Source organism: Hyperolius riggenbachi, chromosome 7 (assembly GCF_040937935.1).
Source record: "Hyperolius riggenbachi isolate aHypRig1 chromosome 7, aHypRig1.pri, whole genome shotgun sequence".
Lineage (NCBI taxonomy): Eukaryota > Metazoa > Chordata > Amphibia > Anura > Hyperoliidae > Hyperolius > Hyperolius riggenbachi.
In genome coordinates, this window is record NC_090652.1 from 326110311 (window position 1) to 326132810 (window position 22500).

The window sequence follows — 22500 nt, forward strand, 5'->3', positions numbered from 1 at the left end:
ACAGGAGACTTGAAAGGGTCAGTAGCCCAGGGGAGGATATTAAGTTCTTTACAGGAGAATTGGAGGGGTCAGTAGGCCAGTTGAGGATATTACATTCCCTACTGGAGGCTTGGAGAGGTCAGTAGGCCAGATGAGGATATTACGTTCTCTACAGGAGACTTGGAGTGGTCAGTAGCCCAGGGGAGGATAGTACATTCTCTACAGGAGACTTGGAGTGGTCAGTAGGCCAGTGGAGGATATTATGTTCTCTACAGGAGACTTGGAGGGGTCAGTATCCCAGAGGAGGATATTACATTCTCTACAGGAGACTTGGAGGGGTCAGTAGGCCAGGGGAGGATATTACATTCTCTACAGGAGACTTGGAGGGGTCAGTAGGCCAGGGGAGGATATTACATTCTCTACCGGAGACTTGGAGAGGTGAGTAGGCCAGTTGAGGATTTTTACAGGAGGCTTTGACATGTCCGTAGGCCAGGGGAGGATATTACATTCTCTATAGGAGGCTTGTAGGGGTCAGTAGGCCAGTGGAGGATATTACATTCTCTACCGGAGACTTGGAGGGGTCAGTAGGCCAGGGGAGGATATTACATTCCCTACAGGAGACTTGGAGGGCTCAGTATCCTAGGGGAGGATATTACATTCTCTATAGGAGGCTTGTAGGGGTCAGTAGGCCAGTGGAGGATATTACATTCTCTACCGGAGACTTGGAGGGGTCAGTAGGCCAGGGGAGGATATTACATTCTCTACAGGAGACTTGGAGGGCTCAGTATCCCAGGGGAGGATATTACGTTCTCTACTGGAGACTTGGAGGGGTCAGTAGGCCAGTTGAGGATATTACATTCTCTACAGGAGACTTGAAGGGGTCAGTAGCCCAGGGGAGGATATTACGTTCTTTACAGGAGACTTGGAGGGGTCAGTAGGCCAGTTGCGGATATTACATTCTCTACAGGAGACTTGGAGGTGTCAGTAGCCCAGGGAAGGATATTACATTCCCTACTGGAGGCTTGGAGAGGTCAGTAGGCCAAGGGAGGATATTACATTCTCTACAGAAGACTTGGAGGGGTCAGTAGGCAAGTGGAGGATATTATGTTCTCTACAGGAGGCTTGGAGGGGTCAGTATCCCAGGGGAGGATATTACATTCCCTACAGGAGACTTGGAGGGGTCAATAGGCCAGGGGAGGATATTACATTCTCTACAGGAGACTTGGAGGGGTCAGTAGGCCAGGGGAGGATATTACATTCTCTACAGGAGACTTGGAGGTGTCAGTAGGCCAGTTCAGGATATTACATTCTCTACAGGAGGCTTGGAGGGGTCAGTATCCCAGAGGAGGATATTACATTCTCTACAGGAGACTTGGAGGTGTCAGTAGCCCAGGGAAGGATATTACATTCCCTACTGGAGGCTTGGAGAGGTCAGTAGGCCAGATGAGGATATTACATTCTCTACAGAAGACTTGGAGGGGTCAGTAGGCCAGTGGAGGATATTATGTTCTCTACAGGAGACTTGGAGGGGTCAGTAGCCCAGGGGAGGATATTATGTTCTCTACAGGAGACTTGGAGGGGTCAGTAGGCCAGTGGAGGATATTATGTTCTCTACAGGAGGCTTGGAGGGGGTCAGTAGGCCAGGGGAGGATATTACATTCTCTACAGGAGACTTGGAGGGGTCAGTAGGCTAGGGGAGGATATTACATTCCCTACAGGAGGCTTGGAGAGGTCAGTAGGCCAGATGGGGATATTACGTTCCCTACAGGAGACTTGGAGGGGTCAGTATCCCAGGGGAGGATATTACATTCCCTACAGGAGACTTGGAGGGGTCAGTAGGCCAGGGGAGGATATTACATTCTCTACAGGAGGCTTGGAGGGGTCAGTAGGCCAGGGAAGGATATTACATTCCCTACAGGAGGCTTGGAGAGGTCAGTAGGCCAGATGGGGATATTACGTTCCCTACAGGAGACTTGGAGGGGTCAGTATCCCAGGGGAGGATATTACATTCCCTACAGGAGACTTGGAGGGGTCAGTAGGCCAGGGGAGGATATTACATTCTCTACAGGAGGCTTGGAGGGGTCAGTAGGCCAGGGGAGGATATTACATTCTCTACAGGAGACTTGGAGGGGTCAGTAGGTCAGGGGAGGATATTACATTCTCTACAGGAGACTTGGAGGGCTCAGTATCCTAGGGGAGGATATTACGTTCTCTACTGGAGACTTGGAGGGCTCAGTAGGCCAGTTGAGAATATTACATTCTCTACAGAAGACTTGAAGTAGTCAGTAGCCCAGGGGAGGATATTACGTTCTTTACAGGAGACTTGGAGGGGTCAGTAGGCTAGTTGAGGATATTACATTCTCTACAGGAGACTTGGAGGTGTCAGTAGGCCAGTTGAGGATATTACATTCTCTACAGGAGACTTGGAGGGGTCAGTAGGCCAGGGGAGGATATTACATTCTCTACAGGAGACTTGGAGGGGTCAGTAGGCCAGGGGAGGATATTACATTCTCTACAGAAGACTTGGAGGGGTCAGTAGGCCAGGGGAGGATATTACATTCCCTACAGGAGACTTGGAGGGGTCAGTAGGCCAGGGGAGGATATTACGTTTTTTACAGGAGGCTTTGACATGTCCGTAGGCCAGGGGAGGATATTTCATTCTCTATAGAAGGCTTGTAGGGGTCAGTAGGCCAGTGGAGGATATTACATTCTCTACCGGAGACTTGGAGGGGTCAGTAGCCCAGGGGAGGATATTACATTCCCTACAGGAGACTTGGAGGGCTCAGTATCCTAGGGGAGGATATTACATTCTCTATAGGAGGCTTGTAGGGGTCAGTAGGCCAGTGGAGGATATTACATTCTCTACCGGAGACTTGGATGGGTCAGTAGGCCAGTTGAGAATATTACATTCTCTACAGGAGACTTGAAAGGGTCAGTAGCCCAGGGGAGGATATTACGTTCTTTACAGGAGACTTGGAGGGGTCAGTAGGCCAGTTGAGGATATTACATTCTCTACAGGAGACTTGGAGGGCTCAGTATCCTAGGGGAGGATATTACATTCTCTATAGGAGGCTTGTAGGGGTCAGTAGGCCAGTGGAGGATATTACATTCTCTACCGGAGACTTGGATGGGTCAGTAGGCCAGTTGAGAATATTACATTCTCTACAGGAGACTTGAAAGGGTCAGTAGCCCAGGGGAGGATATTAAGTTCTTTACAGGAGAATTGGAGGGGTCAGTAGGCCAGTTGAGGATATTACATTCCCTACTGGAGGCTTGGAGAGGTCAGTAGGCCAGATGAGGATATTACGTTCTCTACAGGAGACTTGGAGTGGTCAGTAGCCCAGGGGAGGATAGTACATTCTCTACAGGAGACTTGGAGTGGTCAGTAGGCCAGTGGAGGATATTATGTTCTCTACAGGAGACTTGGAGGGGTCAGTATCCCAGAGGAGGATATTACATTCTCTACAGGAGACTTGGAGGGGTCAGTAGGCCAGGGGAGGATATTACATTCTCTACAGGAGACTTGGAGGGGTCAGTAGGCCAGGGGAGGATATTACATTCTCTACCGGAGACTTGGAGAGGTGAGTAGGCCAGTTGAGGATTTTTACAGGAGGCTTTGACATGTCCGTAGGCCAGGGGAGGATATTACATTCTCTATAGGAGGCTTGTAGGGGTCAGTAGGCCAGTGGAGGATATTACATTCTCTACCGGAGACTTGGAGGGGTCAGTAGGCCAGGGGAGGATATTACATTCCCTACAGGAGACTTGGAGGGCTCAGTATCCTAGGGGAGGATATTACATTCTCTATAGGAGGCTTGTAGGGGTCAGTAGGCCAGTGGAGGATATTACATTCTCTACCGGAGACTTGGAGGGGTCAGTAGGCCAGTTGAGGATATTACATTCTCTACAGGAGACTTGAAGGGGTCAGTAGCCCAGGGGAGGATATTACGTTCTTTACAGGAGACTTGGAGGGGTCAGTAGGCCAGTTGCGGATATTACATTCTCTACAGGAGACTTGGAGGTGTCAGTAGCCCAGGGAAGGATATTACATTCCCTACTGGAGGCTTGGAGAGGTCAGTAGGCCAAGGGAGGATATTACATTCTCTACAGAAGACTTGGAGGGGTCAGTAGGCAAGTGGAGGATATTATGTTCTCTACAGGAGGCTTGGAGGGGTCAGTATCCCAGGGGAGGATATTACATTCCCTACAGGAGACTTGGAGGGGTCAATAGGCCAGGGGAGGATATTACATTCTCTACAGGAGACTTGGAGGGGTCAGTAGGCCAGGGGAGGATATTACATTCTCTACAGGAGACTTGGAGGTGTCAGTAGGCCAGTTCAGGATATTACATTCTCTACAGGAGGCTTGGAGGGGTCAGTATCCCAGAGGAGGATATTACATTCTCTACAGGAGACTTGGAGGTGTCAGTAGCCCAGGGAAGGATATTACATTCCCTACTGGAGGCTTGGAGAGGTCAGTAGGCCAGATGAGGATATTACGTTCTCTACAGGAGACTTGGAGGGGTCAGTAGGCCAGTGGAGGATATTATGTTCTCTACAGGAGGCTTGGAGGGGTCAGTATCCCAGGGGAGGATATTACATTCTCTACAGGAGACTTGGAGGGGTCAGTAGGCCAGGGGAGGATATTACATTCTCTACAGGAGACTTGGAGGTGTCAGTAGGCCAGTTCAGGATATTACATTCTCTACAGGAGACTTGGAGGGGTCAGTAGGCCAGGGGAGGATATTACATTCCCTACAGGACACTTGGAGGGCTCAGTATCCTAGGGGAGGATATTACATTCTCTATAGGAGGCTTGTAGGGGTCAGTAGGCCAGTGGAGGATATTACATTCTCTACAGGAGACTTGGAGGGGTCAGTAGGCCAGTGGAGGATATTACATTCTCTACCGGAGACTTGGAGGGGTCAGTAGGCCAGGGGAGGATATTACATTCCCTACAGGAGACTTGGAGGGCTCAGTATCCTAGGGGAGGATATTACATTCTCTATAGGAGGCTTGTAGGGGTCAGTAGGCCAGTGGAGGATATTACATTCTCTACCGGAGACTTGGATGGGTCAGTAGGCCAGTTGAGAATATTACATTCTCTACAGGAGACTTGAAAGGGTCAGTAGCCCAGGGGAGGATATTACGTTCTTTACAGGAGACTTGGAGGGGTCAGTAGGCCAGTTGAGGATATTACATTCTCTACAGGAGACTTGGAGGTGTCAGTAGCCCAGGGAAGGATATTACATTCCCTACTGGAGGCTTGGAGAGGTCAGTAGGATAGATGAGGATATTACGTTCTCTACAGGAGACTTGGAGTGGTCAGTAGCCCAGGGGAGGATAGTACATTCTCTACAGGAGACTTGGAGTGGTCAGTAGGCCAGTGGAGGATATTATGTTCTCTACAGGAGACTTGGAGGGGTCAGTATCCCAGAGGAGGATATTACATGCTCTACAGGAGACTTGGAGGGGTCAGTAGGCCAGGGGAGGATATTACATTCTCTACAGGAGACTTGGAGGGGTCAGTAGGCCAGGGGAGGATATTACATTCTCTACCGGAGACTTGGAGAGGTGAGTAGGCCAGTTGAGGATATTACGTTTTTTACAGGAGGCTTTGACATGTCCGTAGGCCAGGGGAGGATATTACATTCTCTATATGAGGCTTGTAGGGGTCAGTAGGCCAGTGGAGGATATTACATTCTCTACCGGAGACTTGGAGGGGTCAGTAGGCCAGGGGAGGATATTACATTCCCTACAGGAGACTTGGAGGGCTCAGTATCCTAGGGGAGGATATTACATTCTCTATAGGAGGCTTGTAGGGGTCAGTAGGCCAGTGGAGGATATTACATTCTCTACCGGAGACTTGGAGGGGTCAGTAGGCCAGGGGAGGATATTACATTCTCTACAGGAGACTTGGAGGGCTCAGTATCCCAGGGGAGGATATTACGTTCTCTACTGGAGACTTGGAGGGGTCAGTAGGCCAGTTGAGGATATTACATTCTCTACAGGAGACTTGAAGGGGTCAGTAGCCCAGGGGAGGATATTACGTTCTTTACAGGAGACTTGGAGGGGTCAGTAGGCCAGTTGCGGATATTACATTCTCTACAGGAGACTTGGAGGTGTCAGTAGCCCAGGGAAGGATATTACATTCCCTACTGGAGGCTTGGAGAGGTCAGTAGGCCAAGGGAGGATATTACATTCTCTACAGAAGACTTGGAGGGGTCAGTAGGCCAGTGGAGGATATTATGTTCTCTACAGGAGGCTTGGAGGGGTCAGTATCCCAGGGGAGGATATTACATTCCCTACAGGAGACTTGGAGGGGTCAATAGGCCAGGGGAGGATATTACATTCTCTACAGGAGACTTGGAGGGGTCAGTAGGCCAGGGGAGGATATTACATTCTCTACAGGAGACTTGGAGGTGTCAGTAGGCCAGTTCAGGATATTACATTCTCTACAGGAGGCTTGGAGGGGTCAGTATCCCAGAGGAGGATATTACATTCTCTACAGGAGACTTGGAGGTGTCAGTAGCCCAGGGAAGGATATTACATTCCCTACTGGAGGCTTGGAGAGGTCAGTAGGCCAGATGAGGATATTACGTTCTCTACAGGAGACTTGGAGGGGTCAGTAGGCCAGTGGAGGATATTATGTTCTCTACAGGAGGCTTGGAGGGGTCAGTATCCCAGGGGAGGATATTACATTCTCTACAGGAGACTTGGAGGGGTCAGTAGGCCAGGGGAGGATATTACATTCTCTACAGGAGACTTGGAGGTGTCAGTAGGCCAGTTCAGGATATTACATTCTCTACAGGAGACTTGGAGGGGTCAGTAGGCCACGGGAGGATATTACATTCCCTACAGGAGACTTGGAGGGCTCAGTATCCTAGGGGAGGATATTACATTCTCTATAGGAGGCTTGTAGGGGTCAGTAGGCCAGTGGAGGATATTACATTCTCTACCGGAGACTTGGAGGGGTCAGTAGGCCAGGGGAGGATATTACATTCTCTACAGGAGACTTGGAGGGGTCAGTAGGCCAGGGGAGGATATTACATTCTCTACAGGAGACTTGGAGGGGTCAGTAGGCCAGGGGAGGATATTACATTCTCTACAGGAGACTTGGAGTGGTCAGTAGGCCAGTGGAGGATATTATGTTCTCTACAGTAGGCTTGGAGGGGTCAGTATCCCAGAGGAGGATATTACATTCTCTACAGGAGACTTGGAGGGGTCAGTAGGCCAGGGGAGGATATTACATTCTCTACAGGAGACTTGGAGGGGTCAGTAGGCCATGGGAGGATATTACATTCTCTACCGGAGACTTGGAGAGGTGAGTAGGCCAGTTGAGGATATTACGTTTTTTACAGGAGGCTTTGACATGTCCGTAGGCCAGGGGAGGATATTACATTCTCTATAGGAGGCTTGTATGGGTCAGTAGGCCAGTGGAGGATATTACATTCTCTACCGGAGACTTGGAGGGGTCAGTAGGCCAGGGGAGGATATTACATTCCCTACAGGAGACTTGGAGGGCTCAGTATCCTAGGGGAGGATATTACATTCTCTATAGGAGGCTTGTAGGGGTCAGTAGGCCAGTGGAGGATATTACATTCTCTACCGGAGACTTGGAGGGGTCAGTAGGCCATGGGAGGATATTACATTCTCTACAGGAGACTTGGAGGGCTCAGTATCCCAGGGGAGGATATTACGTTCTCTACTGGAGACTTGGAGGGGTCAGTAGGCCAGTTGAGGATATTACATTCTCTACAGGAGACTTGAAGGGGTCAGTAGCCCAGGGGAGGATATTACGTTCTTTACAGGAGACTTGGAGGGGTCAGTAGGCCAGTTGTGGATATTACATTCTCTACAGGAGACTTGGAGGTGTCAGTAGCCCAGGGAAGGATATTACATTCCCTACTGGAGGCTTGGAGAGGTCAGTAGGCCAGGGGAGGATATTACATTCTCTACAGAAGACTTGGAGGGGTCAGTAGGCCAGTGGAGGATATTATGTTCTCTACAGGTGGCTTGGAGAGGTCAGTATCCCAGGGGAGGATATTACATTCCCTACAGGAGACCTGGAGGGGTCAATAGGCCAGGGGAGGATATTACATTCTCTACAGGAGACTTGGAGGGGTCAGTAGGCCAGGGGAGGATATTACATTCTCTACAGGAGACTTGGAGGGGTCGGTAGGCCAGTTCAGGATATTACACTCTCTACAGGAGGCTTGGAGGGGTCAGTATCCCAGAGGAGGATATTACATTCTCTACAGGAGACTTGGAGGTGTCAGTAGCCCAGGGAAGGATATTACATTCCCTACTGGAGGCTTGGAGAGGTCAGTAGGCCAGATGAGGATATTACGTTCTCTACAGGAGACTTGGAGGGGTCAGTAGGCCAGTTGAGGATATTATGTTCTCTACAGGAGGCTTGGAGGGGTCAGTATCCCAGGGGAGGATATTACATTCTCTACAGGAGACTTGGAGGGGTCAGTAGGCCAGGGGAGGATATTACATTCTCTACAGGAGACTTGGAGGTGTCAGTAGGCCAGTTCAGGATATTACATTCTCTACAGGAGGGTTGGAGGGGTCAGTATCCCAGAGGAGGATATTACATTCTCTACAGGAGGCTTGGAGGGGTCAGGTCCCTGGGGAGGATATCTCCTGTGAAGGAGGAGGTGGAGTTAAGGGCAGAAAGTTTCAGGATTATTACGAGGCACCAAAGTGAAATCAAATTAATAACAACAGTTTAAAACAGAGGAGGTGAAGGTACAATTGACCACTCTCAGGAAAAACAAACCTCAATGATTGGGTTAAGAACTGTAATTTTATTAATCCAAATAATCACAACTCTTATAGATTGTGCTGCGTTTCTTGGGACGAGGTTCCTACTTCCTCAGGGAGATACAGAGAGTAGGGCTCAGACACAATATAAGCGCTTTTCTGAACAGTTTTAGGCTATCAGAGCTTCCGGGAGTCTTTTAGAAATTGCTCCAATTGACTTATATTATAATCCCTGTAAAATTTATTGTGATTTTAATATAAGTCAATGGGAGCATTTTTTAAAAAGCACAGATTGCCAAAAATTGCTGAGAAAGGTACTTGTAGTGTGTCTGAGCCCTAACTGAGGCGCTAGGCTCCACCATGGCTGACTGGAGAATGTGCTCTCCTAGCCTCACCACTGATACCTTTACCCTCAGATGAGGTACTTGTAGTGTGTCTGAGCCCTAACTGAGGAGCTAGGCTCCACCATGGCTGATTGGAGAATTTGCTCTCCTGACCTCACTGATACCTTTACCCTCAGATGAGGTACTTGTAGTGTGTCTGAGCCCTAACTGAGGAGCTAGGCTCCACCATGGCTGATTGGAGAATGTGCTCTCCTAACCTCACCACTGATACCTTTACCCTCAGATGAGGTACTTGTAGTGTGTCTGAGCCCTAACTGAGGCGCTAGGCTCCACCATGGCTGACTGGAGAATGTGCTCTCCTAGCCTCACCACTGATACCTTTACCCTCAGATGAGGTACTTGTAGTGTGTCTGAGCCCTAACTGAGGAGCTAGGCTCCACCATGGCTGATTGGAGAATGTGCTCTCCTGACCTCACCACTGATACCTTTACCCTCAGATGAGGTACTTGTAGTGTGTCTGAGCCCTAACTGAGGAGCTAGGCTCCACCATGGCTGATTGGAGAATTTGCTCTCCTGACCTCACTGATACCTTTACCCTCAGATGAGGTACTTGTAGTGTGTCTGAGCCCTAACTGAGGAGCTAGGCTCCACCATGGCTGATTGGAGAATGTGCTCTCCTAACCTCACCACTGATACCTTTACCCTCAGATGAGGTACTTGTAGTGTGTCTGAGCCCTAACTGAGGCGCTAGGCTCCACCATGGCTGACTGGAGAATGTGCTCTCCTAGCCTCACCACTGATACCTTTACCCTCAGATGAGGTACTTGTAGTGTGTCTGAGCCCTAACTGAGGAGCTAGGCTCCACCATGGCTGATTGGAGAATGTGCTCTCCTGACCTCACCACTGATACCTTTACCCTCAGATGAGGTACTTGTAGTGTGTCTGAGCCCTAACTGAGGATCTAGGCTCCACCATGGCTGATTGGAGAATGTGCTCTCCTGACCTCACCACTGATACCTTTACCCTCAGATGAGGTACTTGTAGTGTGTGTGAGCCCTAACTGAGGAGCTAGGCTCCACCATGGCTGACTGGAGAATGTGCTCTCCTAGCCTCACCACTGATACCTTTACCCTCAGATGAGGCACTTGTAGTGTGTCTGAGCCCTAACTGAGGAGCTAGGCTCCACCATGGCTGATTGGAGAATGTGCTCTCCTGACCTCACCACTGATACCTTTACCCTCAGATGAGGTACTTGTAGTGTGTCTGAGCCCTAACTGAGGAGCTCGACTCCACCATGGCTGATTGGAGAATGTGCTCTTCTGACCTCACCACTGATACCTTTACCCTCGAATGAGGTACTTGTAGTGTGTCTGAGCCCTAACTGAGGAGCTAGGCTCCACCATGGCTGACTGGAGAATGTGCTCTCCTGACCTCACCACTGATACCTTTACCCTCAGATGAGGTACTTGTAGTGTGTCTGAGCCCTAACTGAGGAGCTAGGCTCCACCATAGCTGATTGGAGAATGTGCTCTCCTGACCTCACCACTGATACCTTTACCCTCAGATGAGGTACTTGTATTGTGTCTGAGCCCTAACTGAGGAGCTAGACTCCACCATGGCTGATTGGAGAATTTGCTCTCCTGACCTCACCACTGATACCTTTACCCTCAGATGAGGTACTTGTATTGTGTCTGAGCCCTAACTGAGGAGCTCGACTCCTCCATTGCTGATTGGAGAATGTGCTCTCCTGACCTCACCACTGATACCTTTACCCTCAGATGAGGTACTTGTAGTGTGTCTGAGCCCTAACTGAGGAGCTAGACTCCACCATGGCTGATTGGAGAATTTGCTTTCCTGACCTCACCACTGATACCTTTACCCTCAGATGAGGTACTTGTAGTGTGTCTGAGCCCTAACTGAGGAGCTAGGCTCCACCATGGCTGACTGGAGAATGTGCTCTCCTGACCTCACCACTGATACCTTTACCCTCAGATGAGGTACTTGTAGTGTGTCTGAGCCCTAACTGAGGAGCTAGGCTCCACCATAGCTGATTGGAGAATGTGCTCTCCTGACCTCACCACTGATACCTTTACCCTCAGATGAGGTACTTGTAGTGTGTCTGAGCCCTAACTGAGGAGCTAGGCTCCACCATGGCTGACTGGAGAATGTGCTCTCCTGACCTCACCACTGATACCTTTACCCTCAGATGAGGTACTTGTAGTGTGTCTGAGCCCTTACTGAGGAGCTAGGCTCCACCATGGCTGATTGGAGAATTTGCTCTCCTGACCTCACCACTGATACCTTTACCCTCAGATGAGGTACTTGTAGTGTGTCTGAGCCCTAACTGAGGAGCTAGGCTCCACCATGGCTGACTGAAGAATGTTCTCTCCTGACCTCACCACGGATACCTTTACCCTCAGATGAGGCACTTGTAGTGTGTCTGAGCCCTAACTGAGGAGCTAGGCTCCACCATGGCTGACTGAAGAATGTTCTCTCCTGACCTCACCACGGATACCTTTACCCTCAGATGAGGTACTTGTAGTGTGTCTGAGCCCTAACTGAGGAGCTAGGCTCCACCATGGCTGACTGAAGAATGTTCTCTCCTGACCTCACCACGGATACCTTTACCCTCAGATGAGGTACTTGTAGTGTGTCTGAGCCCTAACTGAGGAGCTAGGCTCCACCATGGCTGATTGGAGAATGTGCTCTCCTGACCTCACTGATACCTTTACCCTCAGATGAGGTACTTGTAGTGTGTCTGAGCCCTAACTGAGGAGCTAGGCTCCACCATGGCTGACTGGAGAATGTGCTCTCCTGACCTCACCACTGATACCTTTACCCTCAGATGAGGTACTTGTATTGTGTCTGAGCCCTAACTGAGGAGCTAGACTCCACCATGGCTGATTGGAGAATGTGCTCTCCTGACCTCACCACTGATACCTTTACCCTCAGATGAGGTACTTGTAGTGTGTCTGAGCCCTAACTGAGGAGCTAGGCTCCACCATGGCTGACTGGAGAATGTGCTCTCCTGACCTCACCACTGATACCTTTACCCTCAGATGAGGTACTTGTATTGTGTCTGAGCCCTAACTGAGGAGCTAGACTCCACCATGGCTGATTGGAGAATGTGCTCTCCTGACCTCACCACTGATACCTTTACCCTCAGATGAGGTACTTGTAGTGTGTCTGAGCCCTAACTGAGGAGCTAGGCTCCACCATGGCTGACTGGAGAATGTGCTCTCCTGACCTCACCACTGATACCTTTACCCTCAGATGAGGTACTTGTATTGTGTCTGAGCCCTAACTGAGGAGCTAGACTCCACCATGGCTGATTGGAGAATGTGCTCTCCTGACCTCACCACTGATACCTTTACCCTCAGATGAGGTACTTGTATTGTGTCTGAGCCCTAACTGAGGAGCTAGGCTCCACCATGGCTGACTGGAGAATGTGCTCTCCTAACCTCACCACTGATACCTTTACCCTCAGATGAGGTACTTGTAGTGTGTCTGAGCCCTAACTGAGGAGCTAGGCTCCACCATAGCTGATTGGAGAATGTGCTCTCCTGACCTCACCACTGATACCTTTACCCTCAGATGAGGTACTTGTAGTGTGTCTGAGCCCTAACTGAGGAGCTAGGCTCCACCATGGCTGACTGGAGAATGTGCTCTCCTAACCTCACCACTGATACCTTTACCCTCAGATGAGGTACTTGTAGTGTGTCTGAGCCCTAACTGAGGAGCTAGGCTCCACCATAGCTGATTGGAGAATGTGCTCTCCTGACCTCACCACTGATACCTTTACCCTCAGATGAGGTACTTGTAGTGTGTCTGAGCCCTAACTGAGGAGCTAGGCTCCACCATGGCTGATTGGAGAATGTGCTCTCCTGACCTCACCACTGATACTTTTACCCTCAGATGAGGTATTTGTAGTGTGTCTGAGCCCTAACTGAGGAGCTAGGCTCCACCATGGCTGATTGGAGAATTTGCTCTCCTGACCTCACCACTGATACCTTTACCCTCAGATGAGGTACTTGTAGTGTGTCTGAGCCCTAACTGAGGAGCTAGACTCCACCATGGCTGACTGGAGAATGTGCTCTCCTAACCTCACCACTGATACCTTTACCCTCAGATGAGGTACTTGTAGTGTGTCTGAGCCCTAACTGAGGAGCTAGGCTCCACCATGGCTGACTGGAGAATTTGCTCTCCTGACCTCACCACTGATACCTTTACCCTCAGATGAGGTACTTGTAGTGTGTCTGAGCCCTAACTGAAGAGCTAGGCTCCACCATGGCTGATTGGAGAATTTGCTCTCCTGACCTCACTGATACCTTTACCCTCAGATGAGGTACTTGTAGTGTGTCTGAGCCCTAACTGAGGAGCTCGGCTCCACCATGGCTGATTGGAGAATGTGCTCTCCTGACCTCACCACTGATACCTTTACCCTCAGATGAGGTACTTGTAGTGTGTCTGAGCCCTAACTGAGGAGCTAGACTCCACCATGGCTGATTGGAGAATTTGCTCTCCTGACCTCACCACTGATACCTTTACCCTCAGATGAGGTACTTGTAGTGTGTCTGAGCCCTAACTGAGGAGCTAGGCTCCACCATGGCTGATTGGAGAATGTGCTCTCCTGACCTCACCACTGATACTTTTACCCTCAGATGAGGTATTTGTAGTGTGTCTGAGCCCTAACTGAGGAGCTAGGCTCCACCATGGCTGATTGGAGAATTTGCTCTCCTGACCTCACCACTGATACCTTTACCCTCAGATGAGGTACTTGTAGTGTGTCTGAGCCCTAACTGAGGAGCTAGACTCCACCATGGCTGACTGGAGAATGTGCTCTCCTAACCTCACCACTGATACCTTTACCCTCAGATGAGGTACTTGTAGTGTGTCTGAGCCCTAACTGAGGAGCTAGGCTCCACCATGGCTGACTGGAGAATTTGCTCTCCTGACCTCACCACTGATACCTTTACCCTCAGATGAGGTACTTGTAGTGTGTCTGAGCCCTAACTGAAGAGCTAGGCTCCACCATGGCTGATTGGAGAATTTGCTCTCCTGACCTCACTGATACCTTTACCCTCAGATGAGGTACTTGTAGTGTGTGTGAGCCCTAACTGAGGCGCTAGGCTCCACCATGGCTGACTGGAGAATGTGCTCTCCTGACCTCACCACTGATACCTTTACCCTCAGATGAGGTACTTGTAGTGTGTCTGAGCCCTAACTGAGGAGCTAGGCTCCACCATGGCTGACTGGAGAATGTGCTCTCCTGACCTCACCACTGATACCTTTACCCTCAGATGAGGTACTTGTAGTGTGTCTGAGCCCTAACTGAGGAGCTAGGCTCCACCATGGCTGACTGGAGAATGTGCTCTCCTGACCTCACCACTGATACCTTTACCCTCAGATGAGGTACTTGTAGTGTGTCTGAGCCCTAACTGAGGAGCTAGGCTCCACCATGGCTGATTGGAGAATGTGGTCTCCTGACCTCACCACTGATACCTTTACCCTCAGATGAGGTACTTGTAGTGTGTCTGAGCCCTAACTGAGGAGCTCGGCTCCACCATGGCTGACTGGAGAATTTGCTCTCCTGACCTCACCACTGATACATTTACCCTCAGATGAGGTACTTGTAGTGTGTCTGAGCCCTAACTGAGGAACTCGGCTCCACCATGGCTGGCTGGAGAATTTGCTCTCCTGACCTCACAACTGATACCTTTACCCTCAGATGAGGTACTTGTAGTGTGTCTGAGCCCTAACTGAGGAGCTAGGCTCCACCATGGCTGATTGGAGAATGTGCTCTCCTGACCTCACCACTGATACCTTTACCCTCAGATGAGGCACTTGTAGTGTGTCTGAGCCCTAACTGAGGAGCTCGGCTCCACCATGGCTGACTGGAGAATTTGCTCTCCTGACCTCACCACTGATACATTTACCCTCAGATGAGGTACTTGTAGTGTGTCTGAGCCATAACTGAGGAACTCGGCTCCACCATGGCTGGCTGGAGAATGTGCTCTCCTGACCTCACCACTGATACCTTTACCCTCAGATGAGGTACTTGTAGTGTGTCTGAGCCCTAACTGAGGAGCTAGGCTCCACCATGGCTGATTGGAGAATGTGCTCTCCTGACCTCACCACTGATACCTTTACCCTCAGATGAGGCACTTGTAGTGTGTCTGAGCCCTAACTGAGGAGCTCGGCTCCACCATGGCTGACTGGAGAATGTGCTCTCCTGACCTCACCACTGATACCTTTACCCTCAGATGAGGCACTTGTAGTGTGTCTGAGCCCTAACTGAGGAGCTAGGCTCCACCATGGCTGACTGGAGAATTTGCTCTCCTGACCTCACCACTGATACATTTACCCTCAGATGAGGTACTTGTAGTGTGTCTGAGCCCTAACTGAGGAACTCGGCTCCACCATGGCTGGCTGGAGAATGTGCTCTCCTGACCTCACCACTGATACCTTTACCCTCAGATGAGGTACTTGTAGTGTGTCTAAGCCCTTACTGAGGAGCTAGGCTCCACCATGGCTGATTGGAGAATGTGCTCTCCTGACCTCACCACTGATACCTTTACCCTCAGATGAGGCACTTGTAGTGTGTCTGAGCCCTAACTGAGGAGCTAGGCTCCACCATGGCTGACTGGAGAATTTGCTCTCCTGACCTCACCACTGATACCTTTACCCTCAGATGAGGTACTTGTAGTGTGTCTAAGCCCTTACTGAGGAGCTAGGCTCCACCATGGCTGACTGGAGAATGTGCTCTCCTGACCTCACCACTGATACCTTTACCCTCAGATGAGGCACTTGTAGTGTGTCTGAGCCCTAACTGAGGAGCTAGGCTCCACCATGGCTGACTGGAGAATTTGCTCTCCTGACCTCACTGATACCTTTACCCTCAGATGAGGCACTTGTAGTGTGTCTGAGCCCTAACTGAGGAGCTAGGCTCCACCATGGCTGACTGGAGAATGTGCTCTCCTGACCTCACCACTGATACCTTTACCCTCAGATGAGGTACGTTTACCTTTTCCTCCTCTGAGCCCCGTACATAATCATACCATGTTGTGCGGAGGGTATTATCCCTTCATTGCTTTGTACACTGTGAGGGGTCAGGTTCATTCTTCACACCTGCCGTGCCACACAAAGGTCAGTATAATATTCATGTCCTCCTAATCCTCATGTCATAAAGTTACTACACTGTATTATTATTATTTAATATTTATATAGCGCCAACATATTACACAGCGCTGTACAGAGTAAATTGTCTTGTTACTTAAATGTCCCTCAGAGGAGCTCACAATCTAATCCCTACTATAGTCCTATGTCTATGTATGTATTGTGTAGTGTGTGTATTGTAGTCTAGGGCCAATTTAGGGGGAATCCAATTAACGTATCTGTATGTTTTTGGGATGTGGGAGGAAACCGGAATGCCTGGAGGAAACCCGCGCCGACACGGGGAGAACATAGAAACTCCTTGCAGCTCTTGACCCAGCTAGGATACGAACCGGGGATCCAGCGCTGCAAGGCAAGAGCGATAACCACTAGGCCACCATGGCACTTTGAATGTATAGTGGCCGAGGGAAGAGAATGGCCTGTTATTCAGGGGTGGTTGAGGAGTCGTGGAGGTACCTGCAGTAGCCCCAGGTGAGTCAGTAGTCGGGTGAAGGCATTACCCACTCTACAGTGTGCCCTTAGTGGTCAGTAGCCCTGGGGAGACTAGTGCCCCCTCTGAAAGCATACTGAAGGGGTTAATAGCCAGAGGAAGGGTATCAGCCGCTCTACAGGAGGGTAGGAGGTTAGTCAGTAGTCTAGAGAGGACTATTACCGTCTCTACAACAAGGTCAGTGACTTAGGGAAGGCTATTGTATCAGGACAGCAGGTGTTTTGGCGGCTGAATTGTCAGAGGTTAGATTATTCCTGCTCTGTGGAGGGCTGGCCTGTAGCTAGGAGGCCTTTATTTCTTCTACAGCATCTTGCCAGTAGTGCAGGAGGGTGCTTCTTCCTCTACACACAGGTTAGAGGGGTCATTAGCCCACGTATATTAGTATATTGTTAGGAGGTCAATAGAGCAAGGCCCAAGGATGAGGTTGGCTACTGCTGGAAGGTCATTACCAGCTCTGGGGGTCAGAGCCGGGACAAGATCCTCCAGCACCCAAGGCTGAGACACCAAAGTGCGCCCCTCCATCCCTCCCACCCCAGCTGTCATACACTGATTGCTATTAGACTAAGAGGTGCCCCAGGGCCCATAACCTCCCCAACACCTTAATATCTAGTTATCTGGCTTGCAGTCACAGGCATGTATTTCCTTTTCTTATTTCTCTCCCATCCATCCATCCAGTCTCCCATCCATCCCTCCATCCATCCATCCAGTCTCCCATCCATCCCGCCCTCCATCCCTCCATCCATCCCTTCATCCATCCATCCCATCCACCTCTCCCATGCATCCTTCTATCCATCTATCCCTGACTGGAGAATTTGCTCTCCTGACCTCACCACTGATACCTTTACCCTCAGATGAGGTACTTGTAGTGTGTCTGAGCCCTAGCTGAGGAGCTCGGCTCCACCATGGTTGATTGGAGAATTTGCTCTCCTGACCTTACCACTGATACCTTTACCCTCAGATGAGGTACTTGTAGTGTGTCTAAGCCCTTACTGAGGAGCTAGGCTCCACCATGGCTGACTGGAGAATGTGCTCTCCTGACCTCACCACTGATACCTTTACCCTCAGATGAGGTACTTGTAGTGTGTCTGAGCCCTAGCTGAGGAGCTCGGCTCCACCATGGTTGATTGGAGAATTTGCTCTCCTGACCTTACCACTGATACCTTTACCCTCAGATGAGGTACTTGTAGTGTGTCTAAGCCCTTACTGAGGAGCTAGGCTCCACCATGGCTGACTGGAGAATGTGCTCTCCTGACCTCACCACTGATACCTTTACCCTCAGATGAGGTACTTGTAGTGTGTCTGAGCCCTAACTGAGGAGCTAGGCTCCACCATGGCTGATTGGAGAATGTGCTCTCCTAGCCTCACCACTGATACCTTCACCCTCAGATGAGGTAAGTTTACCTTTTCCTCCTCTGAGCCCCGTACATAATCATACCATGTTGTGTGGAGGGTATTATCCCTTCATTGCTTTGTACCCTGAGAGGGGTCAGGTTCATTCTTCACACCTGCCGTGCCACACAAAGGTCAGTATAATATTCATGTCCTCCTAATCCTCATGTCATAAAGTTACTACACTGTATTATTATTATTTAATATTTATATAGCGCCAACATATTACACAGCGCTGTACAGAGTAAATTGTCTTGTTACTTAAATGTCCCTCAGAGGAGCTCACAATCTAATCCCTACTATAGTCCTATGTCTATGTATGTATTGTGTAGTGTGTGTATTGTAGTCTAGGGCCAATTTAGGGGGAATCCAATTAACGTATCTGTATGTTTTTGGGATGTGGGAGGAAACCGGAATGCCTGGAGGAAAGCCGCGCCGACACAGGGAGAACATAGAAACTCCTTGCAGCTCTTGACCCAGCTAGGATACGAACCGGGGATCCAGCGCTGCAAGGCAAGAGCGATAACCACTAGGCCACCATGGCACTTTAAATGTATAGTGGCCGAGGGAAGAGAATGGCCTGTTATTCAGGGGTGGTTGAGGAGTCGTGGAGGTACCTGCAGTAGCCCCAGGTGAGTCAGTAGTTGGGTAAAGGTATTACCCACTCTACAGTGTGCCCTTAGTGGTCAGTAGCCCTGGGGAGACTAGTTCCCCCTCTGAAAGCATACTGAAGGGGTTAATAGCCAGAGGAAGGGTATCAGCCGCTCTACAGGAGGGTAGGAGGTTAGTCAGTAGTCTAGAGAGGACTATTACCGTCTCTACAACAAGGTCAGTGACTTAGGGAAGGCTATTGTATCAGGACAGCAGGTGTTTTGGCGGCTGAATTGTCAGAGGTTAGATTATTCCTGCTCTGTGGAGGGCTGGCCTGTAGCTAGGAGGCCTTTATTTCTTCTACAGCATCTTGCCAGTAGTGCAGGAGGGTGCTTCTTCCTCTACACACAGGTTAGAAGGGTCATTAGCCCACGTATATTAGTATATTGTTAGGAGGTCAATAGAGCAAGGCCCAAGGATGAGGTTGGCTACTGCTGGAAGGCCATTACCAGCTCTGGGGGTCAGAGCCGGGACAAGGTCCTCCAGCACCCAAGGCTGAGACACCAAAGTGCGCCCCTCCATCCCTCCCACCCCAGCTGTCATACACTGATTGCTATTAGACTAAGAGGTGCCCCAGGGCCCATAACCTCCCCAACACCTTAATATCTAGTTATCTGGCTTGCAGTCACAGGCATGTATTTCCTTTTCTTATTTCTTTCTGCTTCAAACACAATTAGGAATTACAGCTGAATGAATTCTGCGCCCCCTCCTACACTGCGCCCTGAGGCTGGAGCCTCTCCAGCCTATGCCTCGGCCCGGCCCTGCTGGGGGTGGGCTGGGGGCTGGCAGCCAGTGGAGAAGGTATTACCGGTTCTCAAGAGGGTGAGGGGCTGGTAGCCAGGGCAGAGGTTACTGTATGTTGTGTAGGAGGGTTTAGGGAGCTGGGAGGAGGGTACCACCTGATCTGCAGGAGGGATGCGGGGCTAGTAGCCAGGGCAGAGGTTACTATATGTTGTGTAGGAGGGTTTGGGGAGCTGGGAGGAGGGTACCACCTGATCTGCAGGAGGGATGAGGGGATGGTAGCCAGGGCAGAGGTTACTATATGTTGTGTAGGAGGGTTTGGGGAGCTGGGAGGAGGGTACCACCTGATCTGCAGGAGGGATGAGGGGATGGTAGCCAGTGGTGGGGTAGTACCTGCTGTGCAAGAGGCACGAGGGGATGGTAGCTGGTAGGAAGAAATTACCTGCTCTGCAGGAGGGTTGGCCCTGCTTATAGTTGGCTGATCCTTCATGGCTGTCATGATGTGGATGGAGATCACTGTAGTCTCAGGAATGCTGCAGCATCACATTTATCCTCCGGTGATGGGCTCTGGAGGAGTCAGAAAACAATCATCTCCAGTGGTGGCCTGTTGGGGTCTCCTCTGGTTGATGCTCCAGCAGTCAGATCTTCATCATCCTCCAGTGGTGGCCTGTTGGGGTCTCCTCCGGTAGATGCTCCAGCAGTCAGGTGATAATCATCTCCAGTGGTGGCCTGTTGGGGTCTCCTCCGGTAGATGCTCCAGCAGTCAGGTGATAATAATCTCCAGTGGTGGCCTGTTGGGGTCTCCTGTGGTTGATGGTCCAACAGTCAGGTGGCAATCATTCTGAAGTGATGGTTTTCTGTGGTCTCCTCCAGCTGGTACCCACAATAATTCCCCAGTGATGTTGGCTCCTCCAGCAGGCCCTGTAGTTCTCCTGTGAGGGATATTCTGGCCGGTTCTCAGGTGACCATACGCTGGAGGATCTCTGGCAGACAGGCAGGTAGCAGAATGGAAAGCAGAAGCATCATTGTATAGAATGTCATCCACAGCTCGCCCAGCTACAGGGCATCCTCCTCCTCCTCTGTCTCTACACAGCCCCCCTTCTCCTCATCTCCCCTCCTCCTCCTCTCTCCAGCACAGGGTGACGTGTGTCCTCCTCTCCCTCCCTCTCTCCCTCTCTCCATCCATATAGACAGACAGGCATTCTCTATACATGCTACAGGAATATATCACTGGGAGGCTTATATCATAACCATGCATCAGTATCTCCTCATAGAAGCCACCCTATCTATCCATCCATCCCCCATCCTTCCATCCATCCATCCATCCCTCCTTCCATCCATCCATCCATCCCCCATCCTTCCTCCCATCCATCCATCCCTCCATCCTTCCATCCATCCCTCCATCCTTCCTCCCATCCATCCATCCCTCCATCCTTCCATCCATCCATCCCCCATCCTTCCTCCCATCCATCCATCCATTCCTCCATACATCCATCTATCCATCCATCCCCCCATCCATCCCCATCCACCCATCCATCCATCTATCCATCCATCCATCTATCCATCCATCCATCCCCCCATCCATCTCCATCCACCCATCCATCCCATCCATCCATCCCTCTCTCCCATCCATCCATCCATCCATCCATCCATCCCCTCATCCTTCCATCCATCCCTCTATCTATCTATCTATCTATCTATCTATCTATCTATCTATCTATCTATCCCATCCACCTCTCCCATCCATCCCTCTATCCATCCCTCCATCCATCCCTCTCTCCCATCCATCCATCCATCCATCCATCATCCCATCCCCCTCTCCCATCCATCCATCCCCCCATCCTTCCATCCATCCATCCATCCCTCCATCCATCCCTCTCTCCCATCCATCCATCTATCCCCATCCATCATCCCATCCACCTCTCCCCTGCATCCCCATCCATCCTTCTATCCATCTATCCCCCTCTCCCATCCATTCATCCCGTCATCCATCCATCCATCCATCCATCCCCATCCACCTCTCCCATCCATCCTGTCATCCATCCATCCCATCCCCCTCTCCCATCCATCTATCCATCCATCCATCCTTCCTTCTATCCATCCCCCCATCCTTCCATCCATCCCTCCATCCATCCCATCCATCTATCCCCATCCACCTCTCCATCCATTCATCCATCCATCCCCATATCCCCCTCCATCCATCCCCATCCATCCATCCATCCATCCTCCTCTCCCATGCATCCTTCTATCCATCTATCCCCCTCTCCCATCCATTCATCCCTCCATCCCCTCTCCCATCCATCCCGTCATCCATCCATCCATACATTCATCCATCCCTCCATCCATCCATCCCCTCTCCCATCCATCCCGTCATCCATCCATCCCATCCACCTCTCCCATCCATTCATTCCTCCCTCCCTCCATCCATCCCTCCATCCATCCATCCCGTCATCCATCCATCCCATCCACCTCTCCCATCCATCCATCCAGTCTCCCATCCATCCCTCCATCCATCCATCCAGTCTCCCATCCATCCCGCCCTCCATCCCTCCATCCATCCCTTCATCCATCCATCCCATCCACCTCTCCCATGCATCCTTCTATCCATCTATCCCCCTCTCCCATCCATCCCTCCATCCATCCATCCATCCATCCATCCATCCACCTCTCCCATCCATTCATCCCTCCCTCCCTCCATCCATCCATCCATCCATCCATCCCATCCCACCTCTCCCATCCATCCCTCTATCCATCCATCCCTCCATACATTAAATCCCTCCATACATCTCATCCACCTCTCCCATCCATACCTCTATCCATACCTCCATCCATCCATCCTTCCCTTTTTCCATCCATTCATCCCCCTCTCCCATCCATCCTTCTTCTCCCTCCATCTGTGTGTGTGTGTGTACAGTGTGTGTGTGTGTGTGTACTGTGTGTGTGTGTACTGTGTGTGTGTGTGTGT

The 22500-nt window shown here is 50.5% G+C and overlaps 1 protein-coding gene across 1 annotated transcript in view; it reads right to left on the reverse strand.

The window, feature by feature from the left end:
- The window catches only part of DPP10 (dipeptidyl peptidase like 10), a 647445-nt gene extending 626826 nt beyond the window's left edge, over nt 1-20619 (reverse strand). Inside the window, exon 1 of the mRNA XM_068247444.1 lies at nt 19978-20619. Coding sequence (XP_068103545.1) covers nt 19978-20034 — 57 coding nt within the window. The 5' untranslated portion in view covers nt 20035-20619. The remainder of the gene's footprint in view (nt 1-19977) is intronic.
- Between the last annotated feature and the right edge of the window lie 1881 nt (nt 20620-22500).